At 39.8% G+C, this 17,837-nt stretch overlaps 1 protein-coding gene and 1 long non-coding RNA gene across 13 annotated transcripts in view; one reads left to right on the top strand and one right to left on the bottom strand.

Moving 5' to 3' along the window:
• ZNF521 (zinc finger protein 521) overlaps positions 1–17,837 on the bottom strand; it is a 291,423-nt gene that overhangs the window by 142,188 nt on the left and 131,398 nt on the right. For 10 of the 12 annotated variants that reach the window (XM_053396362.1, XM_053396360.1, XM_053396361.1 and 7 more), the window contains one exon: positions 6,900–6,984. In XM_053396362.1, coding sequence (XP_053252337.1) covers positions 6,900–6,984 — 85 coding nt within the window. The remainder of the gene's footprint in view (positions 1–6,899; positions 6,985–17,837) is intronic. The other 2 variants (XM_053396349.1, XM_053396356.1) reach the window with 1 other exon arrangement.
• Positions 7,297–14,701, top strand: LOC128417544 (uncharacterized). The gene is made up of 3 exons (XR_008331490.1): positions 7,297–8,710; positions 9,914–10,095; positions 14,081–14,701. It is a non-coding gene; the product is annotated as an uncharacterized LOC128417544 (long non-coding RNA).

The raw sequence follows: 17,837 nt of genomic DNA, 5'->3' as shown, positions 1-17,837 counted from the left end.
ACAAGATGTTGTGTACTTAGACGGGGTACTAAGATGTAGTTGGCTGTGTCTTAGAGGCTGTTGCTCTAATAATCTGTTTTATGTTATCCTGCTTTATTGTATGATTGCATTTATTAAACGCTTGTGATGGTTTTAACTGTTTATTATACACCATCTTGAATAGAGTGGGCTAAATATTTTAAATAAAAATACACACACACAAACACACCAAAATAATTCTTCCATTAGTCACATTTTTGCCAACAAAAAATATTGCCTATCTTGTTTGAAAGAATAAAGCAGTTCACAGTATGCTGGGAAGATAATGCACTTGGATTTAAAGTGATTAAGCAGCACTGACTTCACATTAAAATCCAAATGCTACAGCTTAATTGTAGATTTTTTATTTGTACATAGCACTTTCTCCCAAGTTCTCAAAGGATTTCCCATACATTATCACAGTAAACGTTAAATTAAATCTTTACAGAAGGGCAGCATTATGACCCCATGTTACAGACAGTAGGGAGAGGTGCAGAGGCTGATGGAAATATGTTGTCCAAGGCCACCCAATGAGTACAGGACTGAGATGTATTTGAACTACGGGCCTCCAGTCGCTTAGAGCCTGTGCTTCCTTGTTTTGGCTCCTTGGTAAGAGCCCAGGTGTTTTTCCATGAACACCTTCACCATGATTCTCAGCCCTTTCCTGAACAATTTCTCCAATGATCGTTTGATCATTGGAGATCGTTGGCTATTTATCTCCTGAATGTTGGAAATTAGCATTATTTGCATTCTCTCCTGGTTCCAATTCTTCCATTCCTCTATGACACTATTTCCTTCTTTGCACTTATTGTTTATAAAACCTTTTTATCCTTATAACCTACCATTCCAAAATAAGCGTCCTCAAGGCAGCCATGCTATCTTCCCTTATTTCTCTGAGCTTGAAAAGGGAAACATTTTGTTTGTTCCCTGGAATGTAAGTCTCCTTTTTTTTTTGCCCGTGTGGGAACTGCACACCCTTAGGAGAACAAGTTGCATACATGGGTAGCAGTGTAGTGGAGGAAGATCAAAAATTAAACCATAAAGAAAAAGAAATCTGAAAGGTTTGTTATGCCTCTGCATTTTTGTTATGCCATTGCACTATTCTATATATTATGACACAATGCAGAATGTGCTGTTTCTTCCTTTTAGATAATACTGTTATGCAAGGCCTTTGACATGGTGCTGCCCAACACAGGCAACCTGAATACTACAATGCTGTTGCATTTCATTTTTTATTTTTTAGCTTCTGCTGCCATTGACACTGCAGTAGCAGCATCACTGCCAGGCCTCCAGGGAGCATTTTAACAGCTGGTGGACAGAGGTGCCATTTTAAATGTAAGCCAATCTGGGCCCCCTAGATGTGAAGGCTGTTCACCACCTTCATTTATCCAAAATGCAAAGACACGTAATTCATTTATGTACACAATGTATATAATTGATTGATTGATTGATTGATTGTATTTATATCCCACCTTTTTCTCCAGTGAGCTCAAAGTGGCACACATGGTTCCCCCTCATCTTGTTTAATTCCCACAACAACCCTGTGAAGTATGTTAGACTGAGTCTCAGTGACTGGCCCAGGGTCACCCAGTGAGCTTCATGGCTGAGTAGGGACTTGAAACTTGGGTCTTCCAGGTCCTACTCTGACACTCTAACAACTAAATCACACTAACTCTCTTCTTATTTATACCGCTTCTGATTTCGAAAGAAGTATCAACACTGTTGATTTCATGTATCTATGGGCTGAAGCATTACAGTTTGGGTAACTTAAAACAGCAGGTGGCCATTGCAGATGGACCTGAACTTGAGTCCTGTCAAGTTGTACTGCTGCCCACCCACGGCCAATATGAGGGGACAGTAGTAAGTGGTGTTATAGGCAAGTTCTGATGATGAGGAGTCTTCTGAGCCCTGGGCGCCCTCAACCAGTGCCCACCCTGTAAGACAGCTGGTGCAAGGTTTACCATTATAACAGTCTTTTTTGAAAGGTTCTCTGGAAGGTTCTTCTACCTGGTTTGTTCCAAATTATATTAAAGTCAGTCTTCTCAACCACTCTGCACCCCTCTTAAGTGATAACTCACATTCCCCATCTACCCTGTAGACCATTTGTGCTGACAGGTTACTTTGCCATGACTAAATAGAATGCTCATTAATATGTTGTACTTATGAGTCAGTGTAACAGAGTGACTAGATCACATATTTTGGATGTGGGAGATCCAGGTTCAAAACTCTGCTTATCTGAAAAAAAGCTCTTTGGACTTAGCATCAGACAGCCTAGAAGGTGGTTGTCAGGCAAAGCCTCTGATCTGAGGTCCTCGAAGGAGATGATACAAACCACATTACAAAAGCATAGTTTAGAGAACTAGTGGAAAGATTAACAAACAAACAAACAAACAAAACAGACTGAAGCCAGAAGTCTAGAAACTATCAACTCTACATGGGTGTGACATGTCAGCAGCTCCCTAAGTAATTAGGACGGCAATTTTTTAACCAGACACTTTGGGTTCCCCCTTCGCTTCTTCTCACCATGCATCCACAATGCATTTCCAGAGGGCTGCAGGACATTCTGCAGGGGTGAGGAGAGGAGGGGGAAGTTCCACTGAGGAAGCAGAATGGCAACGTTGGATGCTACCCATTGGCTTTTTCTTTCTCGTTTGTTGATATAAACTCTATTACCAGTTAATGTGCTAAGATAACATTTATAGACCCCCTGATCCCAGAAACAATATATGGACTTGCCCGTTGTGTTTTCATTTACCTATATTAATATGACAATATTGTGTGTCATACATATTAAATCACATATATCCCTCTTTTTCATTAGTTAATGTTTAGTGATAGACCTGTTGGCAGCACTCTTTTAATTCTAGTGTAATCTTGGTAACGTCCCAGAAATGTAAAATAATGTAAGGAAAGAAGAGCCAGTGGTGGGGGTGGAAAGGTAATGGTGGCAGAGAGCAAACAAACAAACAAACAAACAGACAGACAGACAGACAGACAGACAGACAGATAGATAGATAGTACCATGTGGAATGAGTCCCAGCATATAAAATCACTAAAAACTCATTTTCCTGTATTCAGGTTTTCATACACTCTCCAAAATAGAACTATTACAGGTTGTTAATTCTTCCACATCCTTCTTACTCAAGATGCAATATGAGTGTTTTTAATCAGGGATGCATCTCAAACACTGACATCCAGCATTACTTACAGTAAATACAGATTATCAAAGTATGTTCTGCAAATCACACAGTGCTTTGTGTGATAGAATCTCCCCCACCCTGCTTTCTGGAATGTTTTTATAGCAAGCCCACATAAATCTGTGTCACTATGGTTATGACATGAAGCAATATCATGCATGACAATCAGCCAGGGAAAGCACCTTTTTCCATTCTATGTTATCAAACTTTTAAGACTATAAAGTATGTGGGGCCACTTTCAACATTAGCATTTTTTGTTTTCACAACTTACTCTTGCAATGAAAATCCTTACTGCTGGAAAAACATTTTAACTATGTCTATTCATCACATCTGGCCATGGCAAGAATCCTAAAAGTGCCTTAGCACACCAATTTCTAGCACATAGGCACAAATTTTCCTGAAGTTACAATGAGAGTGACTCCCATGAAAACAATTTGTAACAACAGAAGCAACTTCCAATGTTCACTCAATTGTTATTTACCCTCTATCAAGTCACATTGTAATCTGGCCTGGTCTAGCTTTACCTGCTATAGAAGAAAACATCCTTGTTCTCTACCAAATGATTACAGGCAGGTGTAAAGTGGGTGGCAAGTAAACATACTCTAGGAGCCTGTCTGACATCCCAGAATAATCCCTTGCCCACACAAAGAAGTGACAAACTTCTCATTGTCAAATGTTCTTTATCTGTTGCTTGCTGAATGCCTCATTAAAAATAACCAAACATTGAGATCCAGCTGAAAAAATGGGAAGAGTTGTCTCTGTGTGTTTATGATTCTTTTTGCAGCTCCCAACAAACTATTTTCAACTATAAGTTCTAACTATTTTCAGCTATAAATTGGTACTATTTTCATTCCAGTTGAAGTTTTCTAAATCATCCCCCCAAAATAACTATGTATAAGCACAACAACTGGCAAAATGACTTCTGCTCCTTATTGTTCTGGTGCATTTCAGGAAGCAATGCCACAGAACAATGTTTCCTAGTCTTTTTGAGCTAAACTGATTATACTTTATGCACTCCCAAATCCAGTACCAGCCACGTGTACCAAACTAATGCTTTTAATTCTGTGCTACAACCTGCTGCTGCATGCAAGCAACTATGGGACACTAATTTAACACTGTTCATGAGTAGCAGGGAGAAGGTCGTGAAGACCAAAGCTCAGAATGATATCAAACTTGTAAGAGAGGTTAAAAGTAATTTTTAAAGGTTTATTTGGCTATGTTTGAAGCAAGAGGAAGAAGAACCAGTAGAAGGTCCTCTACCTGGAGAAGACGGAGAAATGCTATTGGGTGACAGTGAGAAGGTGGAGCTGCTCAACACCTACTCTGCCTCTGTCTTCAGCCAAAACGAAAGCACAGCTCAACCTGGTGATAGCAGAATGAACGATGTAAAGAGGGAGCTGCAGCCCAAGATAGGAAATGAAGTGGTAAGGGAACAACCAGCTACTTTAAATGAATCAAATATCCAGGGCCTGATGAGCTACACCTAAGGGTGCTAAAGGAACTTGTGGATGTAATCCCCGAGCCACTGTCTATAACCTTTGAGAATTCTTGGAGAACAGATGAGGTCCCTGCAGACTGAAGGTAGGCAAATGTTGTCCCCATCTTCAAAAAGGGATGGGGGAGAAGACCCAGGTAACTACTGAATGGTCAGCTTGCCATCAATAACAGGGAAAAAATCAGCTGAGAGTGAGCCATTGCTGCTACAACATCTGATAGGCCCAGCTCCACTACTACATTATTCATCTTCTCCATCCTGCTCCTTATTCTTTTAAAATCTACAAAATCATTTCTGCTAAGCTCTGTGCGTTTGCATTGCTTCTTTGCAGGATTTTCTGAAGCTTCTTGCCTTCCATTGTGTGGAATTTTGGGAAGAAAACACACTGAGCGTGACAGGATTGTCCCTGACAATCATGCTGCATAAGAAGTGTTCATAACCCTGCTAGGACTTATCCAGGAATGAAATTCTTGGTAATACAGCAGCAGTGGTTCCAGCTACTGGGTCACTGGGCCAACCTGAATGGGTCCTAATTTTAGCAAAGGTGAAGTAGGCCACCTCAAGCCTCTGACTTGGAGGCACATTGAAGAGGAGCAAACTGAAAGTTACGGTAGTTTATATCCAGTACACATCCTACTTACTGAAATTAAGGAGCATTACTAACAGGTCCATTAATTTAAGTGGGTTTATTCTGAGTATAACTGAGTTGGCTACTTTATTTATTATTAACTTTTTTTATCATCATGTCATTTGGACTTCCTTGCACAAACACTAAATTCCTTTGGCCATCTCTCGCTTATATTGCCAGTGCAATTGTTTTTTTAATGGATACACATATAATATGACTCATTCTTAATTCTATTTTGACTTCAGAACATTCATTAAAAAAAATTAAAGCTCACATTTAACTCCTGAAAACTTTATTTTACTTTTATGTATTGACACTATGATTCTAAGGTTTCTAAGATACTTTGGCTTCAATATGATTTACTCTCTAGTAAGCATGTTTAGGATGAAGCCAAAGTTGTTGTTTTTTAAAATTAAACTACAACAGCTGGAGAAGAAGCATATTAAATTAACCAACAACCTTTAATAAGTATGACAAAATTACATGAGAACATGTGTAAAAAATAGTTTAGAACATCAAGCCAGAAATTAAGTAACTTTTGTAAAACAGCTCAAAGGAAATAGGTTTTGAATAAATGAACATGCACTTATAGAGTTGTCTGCTGACATGAATCTCTCTACAAGAAGTTCCCATTTTTCTAAAATACTGAAACAAATACTGTAGTAGTACAAAGCCAATGATTCTAATGTCTGCACTTTGCCAAAGGAATTTCTTAGAAATAGGCAGTAACAAAAGGCAATATTGTTTTATTAGCAGGCAAAAGATGTGCTTGATAAATTTAATTGGCTTGCAGAACGCTTAGTGTTATTACTAAGTGGTAACCAAATTAAAAACATAAATATAACCCAGGGGAATAAGCAAATAATGGCAAAATATGATGATTCAAAGAAAATGCTCAGTGCTTCATATGGTATTTCCTAACTTCAGCCATATTATATAAGCAAATTATCATTAGAAATTGTGACTGTAGACTCTAAATACTATCAATAACCGTGCTTGAGCTTTGACTCAATTAAATATATTATTTCATTTTGTAGAGAACCATTCTGGGTTGTTTTCAAGCTTTTAAATACTATGTATATCCCTGTTTTATGGCCATTTGAATTATTTACGCTTCTTCGTGACAAAACTCACAAATTCTGATGTTGGTACCAAGGTGCTTGAGCAGCACTCGGTAGTGTCATTAGCATAATAACTTCTGAAATTAAAACCTGTCTAAAACTCTGTGGAAAGCTAACAACCAGTTCATTAACCATTCCTGTTAGTTGTTTTCAATAATGCAAAAATGATTAGAAGTTTAATTTGTTAATCACCTGTGTTTTGACTGGCAGTAGTATATGAATCTCTGCAGAAGTCTAAACTAGCCCTTGCAGAAAATAAAACATGCTAATGCTTTATTAGGCCTAATAATATTTTTTTTAAAAAAATATCTTATCACACCTGGGTAAATCATTGACGGTTGCACAATTAATTTCTCCTTAACTCTGTTTAAATTTACAGGCAATGAGAATACAGCTAGGAGAGTCTATCTATCATCAACAAGATTTAGTACTTCACTCACCAATCATGTGATTTGCAACATGAACCTGGATATCCCACTCATTGTAGAAAACCATCTGGCACTTGATGCACTGATAGGTCTTCTTCTAGAGGAAACAACAATGGAAAGTATTAATTAAGCAAGTATGCACATAAATGAATTCTCACAACAATTACGTAAAAAAAAATTCAGCAAGCTAAAAATGTGGACATACTAAATATTAGTATAGAATCAGACACTATTTCTATATCTTCCCCATTTCTCCTGTTTTGCTAGTCTTACAACCCACTAGACATAAGTCACATCCACTGCAGTTGGATGTCTACTTATGCATCGTTTAAAAAGAGAGAAGGGGATACAATTTTGCAAACCTTTTTCTTCAACTTCCAACTTAAAGGCTTTTCTATCTAAAAAAGAAAACTAGCACACCAGTGAAGATTCAGTCAAGCTGACATGCTAGATTTCTAAATGCTTAGAAGTTGTTCTGTTGCCAGTGGTCTCTTACATTCAGCTGGTAACAAGGATTGGTTCCCCAAATATTAAAGAACCCATAGCACATTTCTTCACTTGATCATAAATCAAGAGAAACAGAGAAAGTTTCTCCTCAATACTCCGCAGAACGAATCCAGATGACCAGCTTACCAAGCGGTCATTGCACAGTGTTATGAGATATGGCTTGGTAAATTATATTCATCCAATGTCACATGACTGCCCAGGTTAATGTATGTCTTATTCTGCTTCTTATCTAGGATTTCCATACCTCCTGGGGGAATTAGGATCGATCTCAATATGGCCAATTTCTTTTCGCTTGGGAAGCCCCCAAACCATTTTCTAACACCACAGCTCCTACGCTGCAGTAAGATGCACAAAATGTGTCAAATATCCACAACCCTGCTCTTAGATTGCTCTGACTGATGGAGCCTTGAAGGACATTATATTAGTACAATGCATGTCCAGCCGACCAGCAAATGTCAGGACCCCCGGTGGCTGTTGCCAGCCTTACATGGCTGCTAGTCAAACAGCTAACAGGGGACATGTAACTTCTTTTTATGTATGCGTTCTTACTGTAGTGCGTTTCATTTGAATATTAGTTCATCATCTTTCCCAAAGAGGGGGTGTATGCTTGTTTGGGGCACAGGTTGAGTGGAAGAAACCATCTTTGTAATCTGTAAATGCTGAAACCTTTATAAATGTGTGCAATTCAATGGCATATTCTTCAGAGAAAGTGAGCTCCATGGCTGTGTGGGGACTGGGATTCTGGTCTCCTAAGTCCCAGACTAACACTCAAATCACTATGCCACACTGGTTTAAGCTATGTACCTGACAGCAAAATTTCTGTATTCTGAATCTACCCTATTTAGCTAAAACTGAAGAGACATAGCTTGTTGATCTTAAATCAGTGCAGTCCTGCCACTTTCATTCGCATAGCGCCAAACCATGATCTGGCATTGCTTCTGACCTTGTGTCCAGTTTTAAGAATTACTGGTAAATGTCAACAACCACAGAGCTTATGACAGTTACTGCAACACATTCCTGTTCAAGTCAAAGATTATAAAACTAGAACCTTAATACCTGAAATGTGCAATATCTGAGTAATTTATAGTATTCCCATAAAAATCCCAAAGGGAAATCTCAGAAAATTACATTTACCAGTAAATCTCAAAGCTAACTCAGTGCCTTCAATAAATGTCTAAATGTCATCTTCATTTCCATCGTAAATGTCTAAATCTCATCCTCATTTCTATCATTTACCAGTGAAGGACATTTATAAGCCCTGGGACACAAACATCTGACATTTCCGGCTGGGCGTCCTAAAATCTTGAGAATTGCAAGTAAATATCAAGATCCACCAACTTTCATTTGCCATAGCATATATACCCTATTAACTTCATATTTCTAAATCTTTCAATTGCATACTTGCTAATTTACAACAACTGTAATCTATTTTAATAGTTCATATCATTTGCTTCAAGTGGCAAATACTTGGGTAGAAATATCATTAGATAGACTGGTGCCTTGGAATAAACCCAGCTTTAATTTAATTTAATTTGGCGATGAATGGGGACCATTTATTTACTCTTTAAGGTGGCACTTGTAGGGATGTGGTCCATTACTTGATGCCAGTGCAGATTACAATTCAAGAGATTCATCACCAGTACCAATTCGCTTCAGTTCTCACTTTGCTATTTTTAACCATTCCTGATCCAGTTCTTAGGTTCTTTATGACGATCTCAGGGCTGGTTGAAAACGCAGTGAGCCCACTGAAGTATGCATCTTGCCTCAAGGTTACTGTCTGTTCAAGTGAAGATGAGAAGGCAACAAAGCCCCTGTCCCCTTACTCTTGTTTGTGGTTTTTCCTTGTCAACCAGCTACCACATTAACAACTTAAATTGTCAAGCAAATCAGTAACCCATTACATTTATTGTTCATTTGGATTTTAGGGCACCATGTGCTTATGATTCATTCATCTACCCATGCACCCCCAAAAAGCCAGTTCACATCACTCAAGACATGGCTTGCAGGGTGTGCTTATGATTTTCACCACAACCCACCACACACTTTGGCCGGGGTAGGGGTGGGGAATGCAGTTTTATTTTTGCATGGACAAAAGCTACTAAGTATTAACCGCTGATAGGAAGATTATTATAGTGGTATAATAAAAAATGTAATATTATTATAAAAACTATATGCATCAGGCTCACATTTCAACACTCACAAAATACAGATGAATTCCATTTTTTTGCTGCATTAATAAATATAACATTTTCACATTAAGACAATGGCTGTGCTTTCATTGTGAGTTTGGCAAAATCACATGGAATGAAAAAATGAGAAATGGGTTAACAATAAAACAATGAATGTTGATGGCTAAAATAGTCACTTGAACAGTGAATCAATTACAGAAGTAAATGTGAATATACATTTCAGCAGCACCCTTTTAGCAGGACAGGTAAGATCAGATGTTGCCGCTGATGGTAGCTGAATCTTAGTGGAACAAATGTTGTCATATAATTTTTTTTGTTAATTGTAAGCAGGAAATCAGCAGAAAGTCACTACAAGCAAGCCTACTTCACAAAGAGAGTGGAAAAGTGGACTATGGATCAGTTTGATGCTTGGTCTGCTTGTAGCAAATTTCACCATCATCCCTACATAAGACATGTCAAGATGAGGAAAAATGTATTTCAGGTACCTGGGACTCCAAAACAGAACATGCCAGGTAGGAAAATTGCATCTACAATAGACTTTTAAATAACAACCATCAAGGTTGAGAGATTTATTGTGCCAAGTTCCTTAAAAGATGTTTTTGATACTGACACGTAGGCCAGCACACATTGCGTATATAACAATCACTCTTCCTTTTTTAACATTATTTCCCTTTAGAACTAGTTAGAAAATATTTCTTGCTCCCAGGTGCCTAACATTATATATGGCTTATTAGCATACCCCAGCATTACTCCTGATATGTGACTTTATTGAAAAACAAAGAAACGTAAACTTAATGGCTGGTCTTTTCTCTCGTTAGAACAGTAAAACATAGTGCATGTCGAGAATTGTCAACAGAAATTATGACGGATGAATACAATGACACAACGTACAAAGCTCTCTCTCCCCCCCAACTTTATTTGAAGCTTAATGATAGCAAGGAAAAATCGCTTGACAAAAACAACAACAACACAGCTCTTACTAGCCTCTTCAGAATGATCTGACATACTTGAAGATCAACACAGACATCTTCTTTTATCATAAAACAAGAGACTGTTTTTGTCTCTGCTGCTAGATCAAACACTAGTTCTTTTTAGATTCCAAAGAGCTTCTAAAATGTTACTATCAACTTTTATTAAGTCAGCAATATACTTAACTAGACTTGTGTCAACGAACTTAAGATTTTTAAATGATCAAAAATGCTGTCATATTCAAACCTTGCAGGAGCAAACACAGCATTCTTATTTCCATCATTTTGTTTCTTTTAACAAAGCAGCAAAGGATTGACTTCTTCTGAAATCAGCAGTACACTTCTCATTTGAATGCCTCTTGGATCAGTCTCTAAAAGAAGTGGGTGCTGGCTACTGCTATGGTAGTTTTCTTTTCATTTTGCTGCTAGTCTCTCCATGCAGTGGTGCTATCTAACTCATGCTGAAGAAAGGACAGAGGTCAAATATAATGGCAATATATATTAATATTTTTATTAAGTGTAAATTTTAGTGTTTATTTACTTCCAAGATTTGTAGACCACTTTTCAACAAACATGATCACAAAGCAGCGTATGGGGAGTGTTCTTGCTTAGTGACGGCTTTGGAAAATGCGTATTATTTGGGGTGTGTAGGTTGGCAGGTATCTCATGGATGAAAGAAATCAGGCAGGTACATAAGAAAAATGTGTTGGTTTAAAGGGCAACATGGAAAAATATGGGTAGAGGAAAAACCAGGAAGCTCCTCAGCAACCTGAATCTGTGCTGTCACATGGACAGAGGCCCTGATCAGGAATACTATATAGCTAGAATGAAAAAGACTCTCCTCCCTGAAAGAGAGGGGAGTGGTTGTGGGCGGGAGCCCGAGCACCGCCCAGCAGGGGGCGTTGCCCCCTGCCTCCAGCTCACCTGGCTGGCGCTCACGCCCCCCCGATGGCCACCCAACCAGGTGCCGTGGAGGGGGCGTGTTCAGCAGCCTTTTGCTGCAGTGCCAGCCTCTCCCTGGCCTCATTCCTCATCGTTGTCCCATCGCGAGTCACCCACCCTCCACTCCCTTTTAGTTAGGGCTTAGGTCATTGGCCTTGCTATGGACCTTAGGTTGGTCGCCCTGGTTGCCCGGGGGGCCTGGTAGGAGTTTTTCCATTTGGCATTAGGCTTTTTGGTTTTTTCGCCTACCTCGTAGCAATCGTCACAACTTTTGCGGTATTGGTGGGTAGGTTAGGCATTGGAATAATGTGTTGTGTGTCGAAGTGCTAGGTGTGGCCATCGCCTATGCCTTCAATTTATAGGGGTATTCCGTTAAAGGAATCTGGCGGTCGTGTATTCTGTCCGATGCCTGCTTGGCGGGAGGCCATGGCACGACCCTCGGTGACAGCAGGGGTGAGCCTATAGTTGGATTAGCATCAACAGGCTCCACCTACTGGTGAATAAACCCACTTGTTTTGATCCAATGCCTAAGCCAATACCTTTTCATTGCTGTAATCAATAAAGTTGTGGCCTTTTCTAGCCCATCAACCTTATATCACTTGTCCTTGTGTCTTCATTTCACTTCGCGGGGGTCGGGTCCTCGAACCACAACTACAATATAGGGTGAAGCAATGCCATCAAGATCCCAGGCAGTATCTTTCAAAAGCAATAAAGTTAGCTTTGGTGTGGAAGCCAGAAGACCACTCTGCAAAGCTGCTTGCCTGCCAATAGTCAGGGGCTGTTAAGCTGGCGTTTCATCAGCAGAAGCTAGTGGTCATGAGATATTTTTTTCCCTGAATGAGCAATTTATCTGTAGGAGATGGGGCTTGACAGCAGGTCTCTGTAGGGGCATTTGTGTGAGGGGGAAGGAAAGGTGTGTGCAGAGTGAACTGAGAGAGAATCAAACAGAGAGCAGTGAGTTGGCTGAAAGTGAATCGCCCCTGGGTTGCAAGCACTCTCTCTGAGAATCAGATGTGGGGTTAGTGGAATTCTTGCCTGCTGAGGGAGTGTCAGTTTGCTTCTAATATGCTCTGCTTGTATATTTGTAAATGAACAGATATTGCAAAGACATCATAAGTCTCCAGTGCTCTCATTCAAACGAAATTAAACCCTGTAGCACTGCCCCTGGAAATTCTCACTATTTGAGGAAGTGCGAAGTGTGTAACAGTGTGATATCTTTGTTTAGGCTTATAAACAAGTATTACTAATTAATGATGCACATCTCAATCCTTCATTCAAAATTTGCCAAAGAAGTATGCAGTTTGCCTTTACTCTGTATGTTGGAGATAAGAAAACCCAATTCAAACACTGTGACTACAGTTCTCCTTCCAAAATTAATTGTAGACTTATAAACTATTATGGAGCTCGAGTAAGAGATTGGCATAGATCCGTAACAGCCCATGGGATTTCCTCACTGAATACGGCGGTATGAGGCTCAAGCCTAAAAATTCATATAGAAAACTCCCCCTTAAATACAACTGTGATGCTAACTCCTTGTACCACTGGGGATGGTAGCCAATGCTGAATTATAGCAGTTCATAAAACAGCTCATAATATTCCTGACCTGAAAAGTTAGGTGATGTTAGAAGGCCAATTCAGTGCTGTGGTCTAATATAAGAACTCCCAGTTCTGCAGCTTTTCCTCAGGTTTGGTGAACTCGCTGCTGAAGGAGGAAACCAGTTCCTTCCTCTGTGCCACCAGACCACCAGCATACAGCTTGTTTGCCCGTTCTTCACCTGAGCACTGCCACCCCTCTCCAGCTAGAACATGCTCCCTATACAAGCCCATCCTTGGGCCTGACCTCCTGATAAAATTTTTGGAAAGTGTTCCTCCAGACTGTTGCAATTTTGCAATAGGGATTCAATTGAATAGTGGCAAATTCAGATTGCACAATGAAACCTTGTGCAAAGAAATCAGGATGAACCTTCAATAAACAGGTCATGTGGAAGCTACCCTTATTAGGAATTAAACAGTCTTTTAGAAAACTTCAGTAAAATCATGTGTGCACAATTGAGCTAAAGTTAGGTACTTTTGAATCTCATCAATTTCACCGTTAGAGAGCTAAGAACATGCTTAACCCTCTCATTTAATTAGGAAGTATTTAAAGTACTTAACTTTATGCCGAATTGTGCCCTCTGCATTTAAAATCTGTCCAGGTCCGCACTTAGGTTTGACAGTACTGATATGGCACTAAAAGTTCAAATCATGCTGAAATAAAGGAAATAGTTGAGAATATAGAAACATACCCTCCAACATTCCACCTGAATGTTCAAAAGAGAGTATCAAAATAGATGCCTGAACATCTATCGCTTTTGTTCAAAACTAATTTTATCTATATTTCTTTATCACCCGTTGATTCTTCTACCCATTCTTAATTCTTTCCTTTTTTCTTCCCTCCGAGTGCAGTCTTGGGAGAGAAAATATTAATCCTTTCCAGTTAAATTCTGCAAATCTTGTGTGTCTTCAAAATAAATGTTTTTATAAGGAGTTTAATGCTGTCAAGTACTTATATTGCATATTAATCTTTTCTTTTGTATTGTCTCCACAGCTTTTTCAAATCCAGGGAAACTGTGTGTGTTGCACCCTCTTTCAATGCTTTCAAATAAACTTTGTAAAAATATTCAATCAACATTTCTAGGCATGATCGCACTTTAGAGGAACTGTGCCCTTTATCTTTCATTAGATCTTAACTTTCTAGGTGTTCCTCTATTAAATTCTGATTAGCCTCTCTAGGAGCTTCTCCTACTGTTTAAACCAAGCTTTTAAAACATGTAATTTTCTGGCTAATCCTCATGCTCACCTAAATGCCTACCTTAACATTAGCTATCCCTTAACCTGACAATAACTCTTCAGTTTCCAAAGCAACAAACATACCTATTTAAGAGCTTCCTTTTGTCTAATATACTAATCCTAGATATGCAGTGATAGTGCATCCAGTTTTAACTGTTTTGCTTTCCTTTGGGAGAAGCCCAGAGAACTGTTATGAGAGGTCACATAAATGCAGTTAATAAATTAACCCCGCTTACATGAGAGTAAGCACCATTGAATTCAAAAAGGCTTCTTTCAGAGCAGACACCAAACCCAAGAAAACTGGCTTGTTCATGTTGCTACCTTCCCTTGATAAGCTATTCTTTGTTGAACCAATTAAAACAAATGAGACTGGTTTCTTTTCATGGAATTTATGGCTCTCCTCTTCCACATTTTATCCTCACATAGACTGACAGTGAATAGCCCAAGGTGGTCTAGGGAGCTTCATAGATGAGTGGTGATTTTAATCCTGGTCTCCTACAATCTGGTCTGTTTAATATCCCTCCACATTCTGGCAAAAAGCCATAGAAGTAAATAAGGTGGTGATGGGCTGTAATCATTTTCCATTGGGCTGAAAGTTTAGTGGTGGGGCCTTGTTAATAGTTCTGTGTGGCACCTTCCAATTCAACCACCAACCAATTCAAACTCTTGTCTTATCTAGGGGACATCCTCATGGAATTTGGTGGGGATTATTTCTGACAGATATATAGTTATTGTGACATAGACCCAAACTAGAAATCGAGACAGCAGGGAACCCTCCTAAACCAAAGTTAGACACTTTTCAGTTGAGTTAGGCACTAAGCACTTACACAACTGCAATGCTTTTGTGTCCACATCTTTGCAAGGGAGGATGATGGGAAGAAAATGAGAACAGCTTCGCCCAACCTACAGGACCTCCTTGGGTCACAGGCCGTCCTCACCAGGTCTAGGCCCTACCAGCTGCCGCTGCTTTGAGTCCAAAAAGATCTGGAAAGCATTACACTGGCTACTTCTGATTTAGAAAGAACTGTCCTAGCTATCCTTGTATTAGTAGGAAGAACTATCTTGCTGTCTGGATCACAAGAAGAAGCTATTTTTTAGGGTCCAAGGCTAGAAGAGAGAACTGTCCATAGGCATGAATAGAGAAAGGGATTGGGACCGGGCACAAGGGTGACTGTTATTGCCAATCAATTCTATCAAACTTCACCTCCATCGGCCACCATTTTGTGACTGGTGGGTATCAGTAGTTTCCAGTCATCTCAAGCGGCTGCATGGGAACAGAAAGACTGAGAAGCTCTGCATTAAGGCATGGTCCCTCCTTCGCACTACTTTTCTGGCACAAGGCCCAGAGATCAAGCAGCAAGTTGGGGGGGGGGATACTTTACTTAGCATTATTATGGTTTTCACGCAATACATCTTTGCATGGGTTCCACTTTGTAATGGCAATGCTTCTTTAAAAACATGGGTCTATTGTTTTAAGAAACTTTGTCCCAAATTTCTACTGCAACTGCTGAGTGCAAACTTTCTTTCAGGAAATTCCCTGGTATGCCTTCTTCATTAAGCTCTTCTCCCTTATTTCCAGTTCTCAAAAATGTCTTATATCTCTGGTAAAATAAATTGTCCACTTGGGAACAAAATTTTAATTTGATTTTGAGTGAGATAAAACACTCTCCACAACTATGAAGCCCTCTTTCCTACTCTGCATTTCTTTACAAGGCTTTTATGGTGAAATCAGAGGCACTAGGCACACATTATTCATGCATACAATATATGCATGAGTAAGGGAGACTTGGCCATGCCCCAGCATAGTTTGCGCCACTGGCCTCACTCCCTTGATGCCCCAGTCTTGTGCTGCACCTATGTGTGCTCAGCTAAATACAAGTGCACTTTTGCAGCCTCCACTGCTCAGTGGTAGAGCTTCTGTTTTGTATGCAAAAGATCCCAGATTTAGTCCCAGCTAGGACTAGGAATGTCTCCCAGTTATCAGGATTCCCGTTATCAGTCAGTGTACACAACACTGAGCTACATGGGTCCATCAGTATAACAAGCTCCTCTCCCTCCATGTCTCCCAGGACCAGAAGTGGTATGAGGAAGCAGTAGCATAGACAGGCATGTTGGCATAGTCTCAGATTGCCTGGGCAGCTGTGGGAAAGTGGGTGTCTTCAGCCTCCACAACTGCCTTATAGGGGCAAGATCTACTGAGAAGACTTGCTGTGCTCATTAGGCATGGCTCCCTTGAGCAGGCTATGTTTCTCCAAACAAAGAGTTAACTTCACATACTCTATTTGATTTTTTGCTGGCTCGCTGCCTGACACACAGAAAGAGAGAGATACAAAGCAAAAAGGGCACAACATACACAAAAGAAAAGCAAAAAGGCCCTTTCTACTGCCTAAACATGCCCACATGTCAACAGCCAATGCGTCCTAGGTGTGCTCATACCTCATGATATAATGCCTGAGTGATGGGACACAAGAGCAGAATACACAAGGGAGGACGGGATACTTTCTTTCAACCATGCATTCATGTCTTGAGCCCTTGAAACCGACTCCTAGACAACTCTGTCTGGCTCCTAAGTTTTGCAAAAAAATTTACTTTTTTTTGCACTCCTGGCTATAACAAATGTAGAATGCTGATGTTCACTGTGATATTTTGTACCTGTGATATTCATTCACTACCCCCCAACAGCTGTTATGCTAATAATAAAAAAGTCCAACAAGCAATGCTATAAGACAATGAGATAGCATTCAAGCGACCAACCACTTTTTCTACCCACAATCAGCAACAGCTGTGTCCAATAAAAGTAACAGTTTGCAAGTGCTCACTGGAGAATACTCCTTCAACACTTATGCCTATCGCAAATTTTGTAAACGCTCTCAGGATTCTGAGGCAACATGTAGGGCTCTTTAAAATTTTATAAATCTGCATCACCTTAAAAAACCCTACTGACATCAAGTGTCTCCATTTCACCTCTGAAAACAATGTGATTTATTTTGATAAATAAGCCTGGCTTTTGTCCCCACTGCCACCTTTAAGGATCCCCCTCTATTTCACTCTCAGCATCTGAATGGAAAAGCGAAACACTTAGCTCTGGAAGCAGTGATAAATATCATTCTTTAAATAAGAAGAGCAACAAGGAAGGTAGGTAAGAACTTTTGCCCCTATATGAGTACAACTGGCTTTTTGTGCTGTTCAAACAAAGAGCAGAGTTATAGGTAGCAGTGGCCCACACTGTGACGCTCCCTGCTGCTTTGCCCCTCCTCCTCTTGCTAAACAGCAGCAAAATAGAGCGCTGGGAAGCTGGAAAAGCAATGCATCCCCACTGGTGCCTACTGGTCACAGGACCAGAACTAAAGGGGAAACTGCTGCATTTCTTGATTTAATTTTTTTAAAGTTAATTTAATTATTTGCAAGCCATGTTTTAGCATGAACACATGAAGGCCATTTTGGTCCTCCTCCAGTCCTGCTGCTGTGAGCTAAGCCATGGTTTGTGGCTCAGTATGTTGTCTGCATGCAGGCTA

This window comes from Podarcis raffonei, chromosome 7 (assembly GCF_027172205.1).
Source record: "Podarcis raffonei isolate rPodRaf1 chromosome 7, rPodRaf1.pri, whole genome shotgun sequence".
Classification (NCBI taxonomy): domain Eukaryota; kingdom Metazoa; phylum Chordata; class Lepidosauria; order Squamata; family Lacertidae; genus Podarcis; species Podarcis raffonei.
Note: the sequence above shows the minus strand (reverse complement) of the source record. Positions and strands in the feature narration are given on the sequence as shown.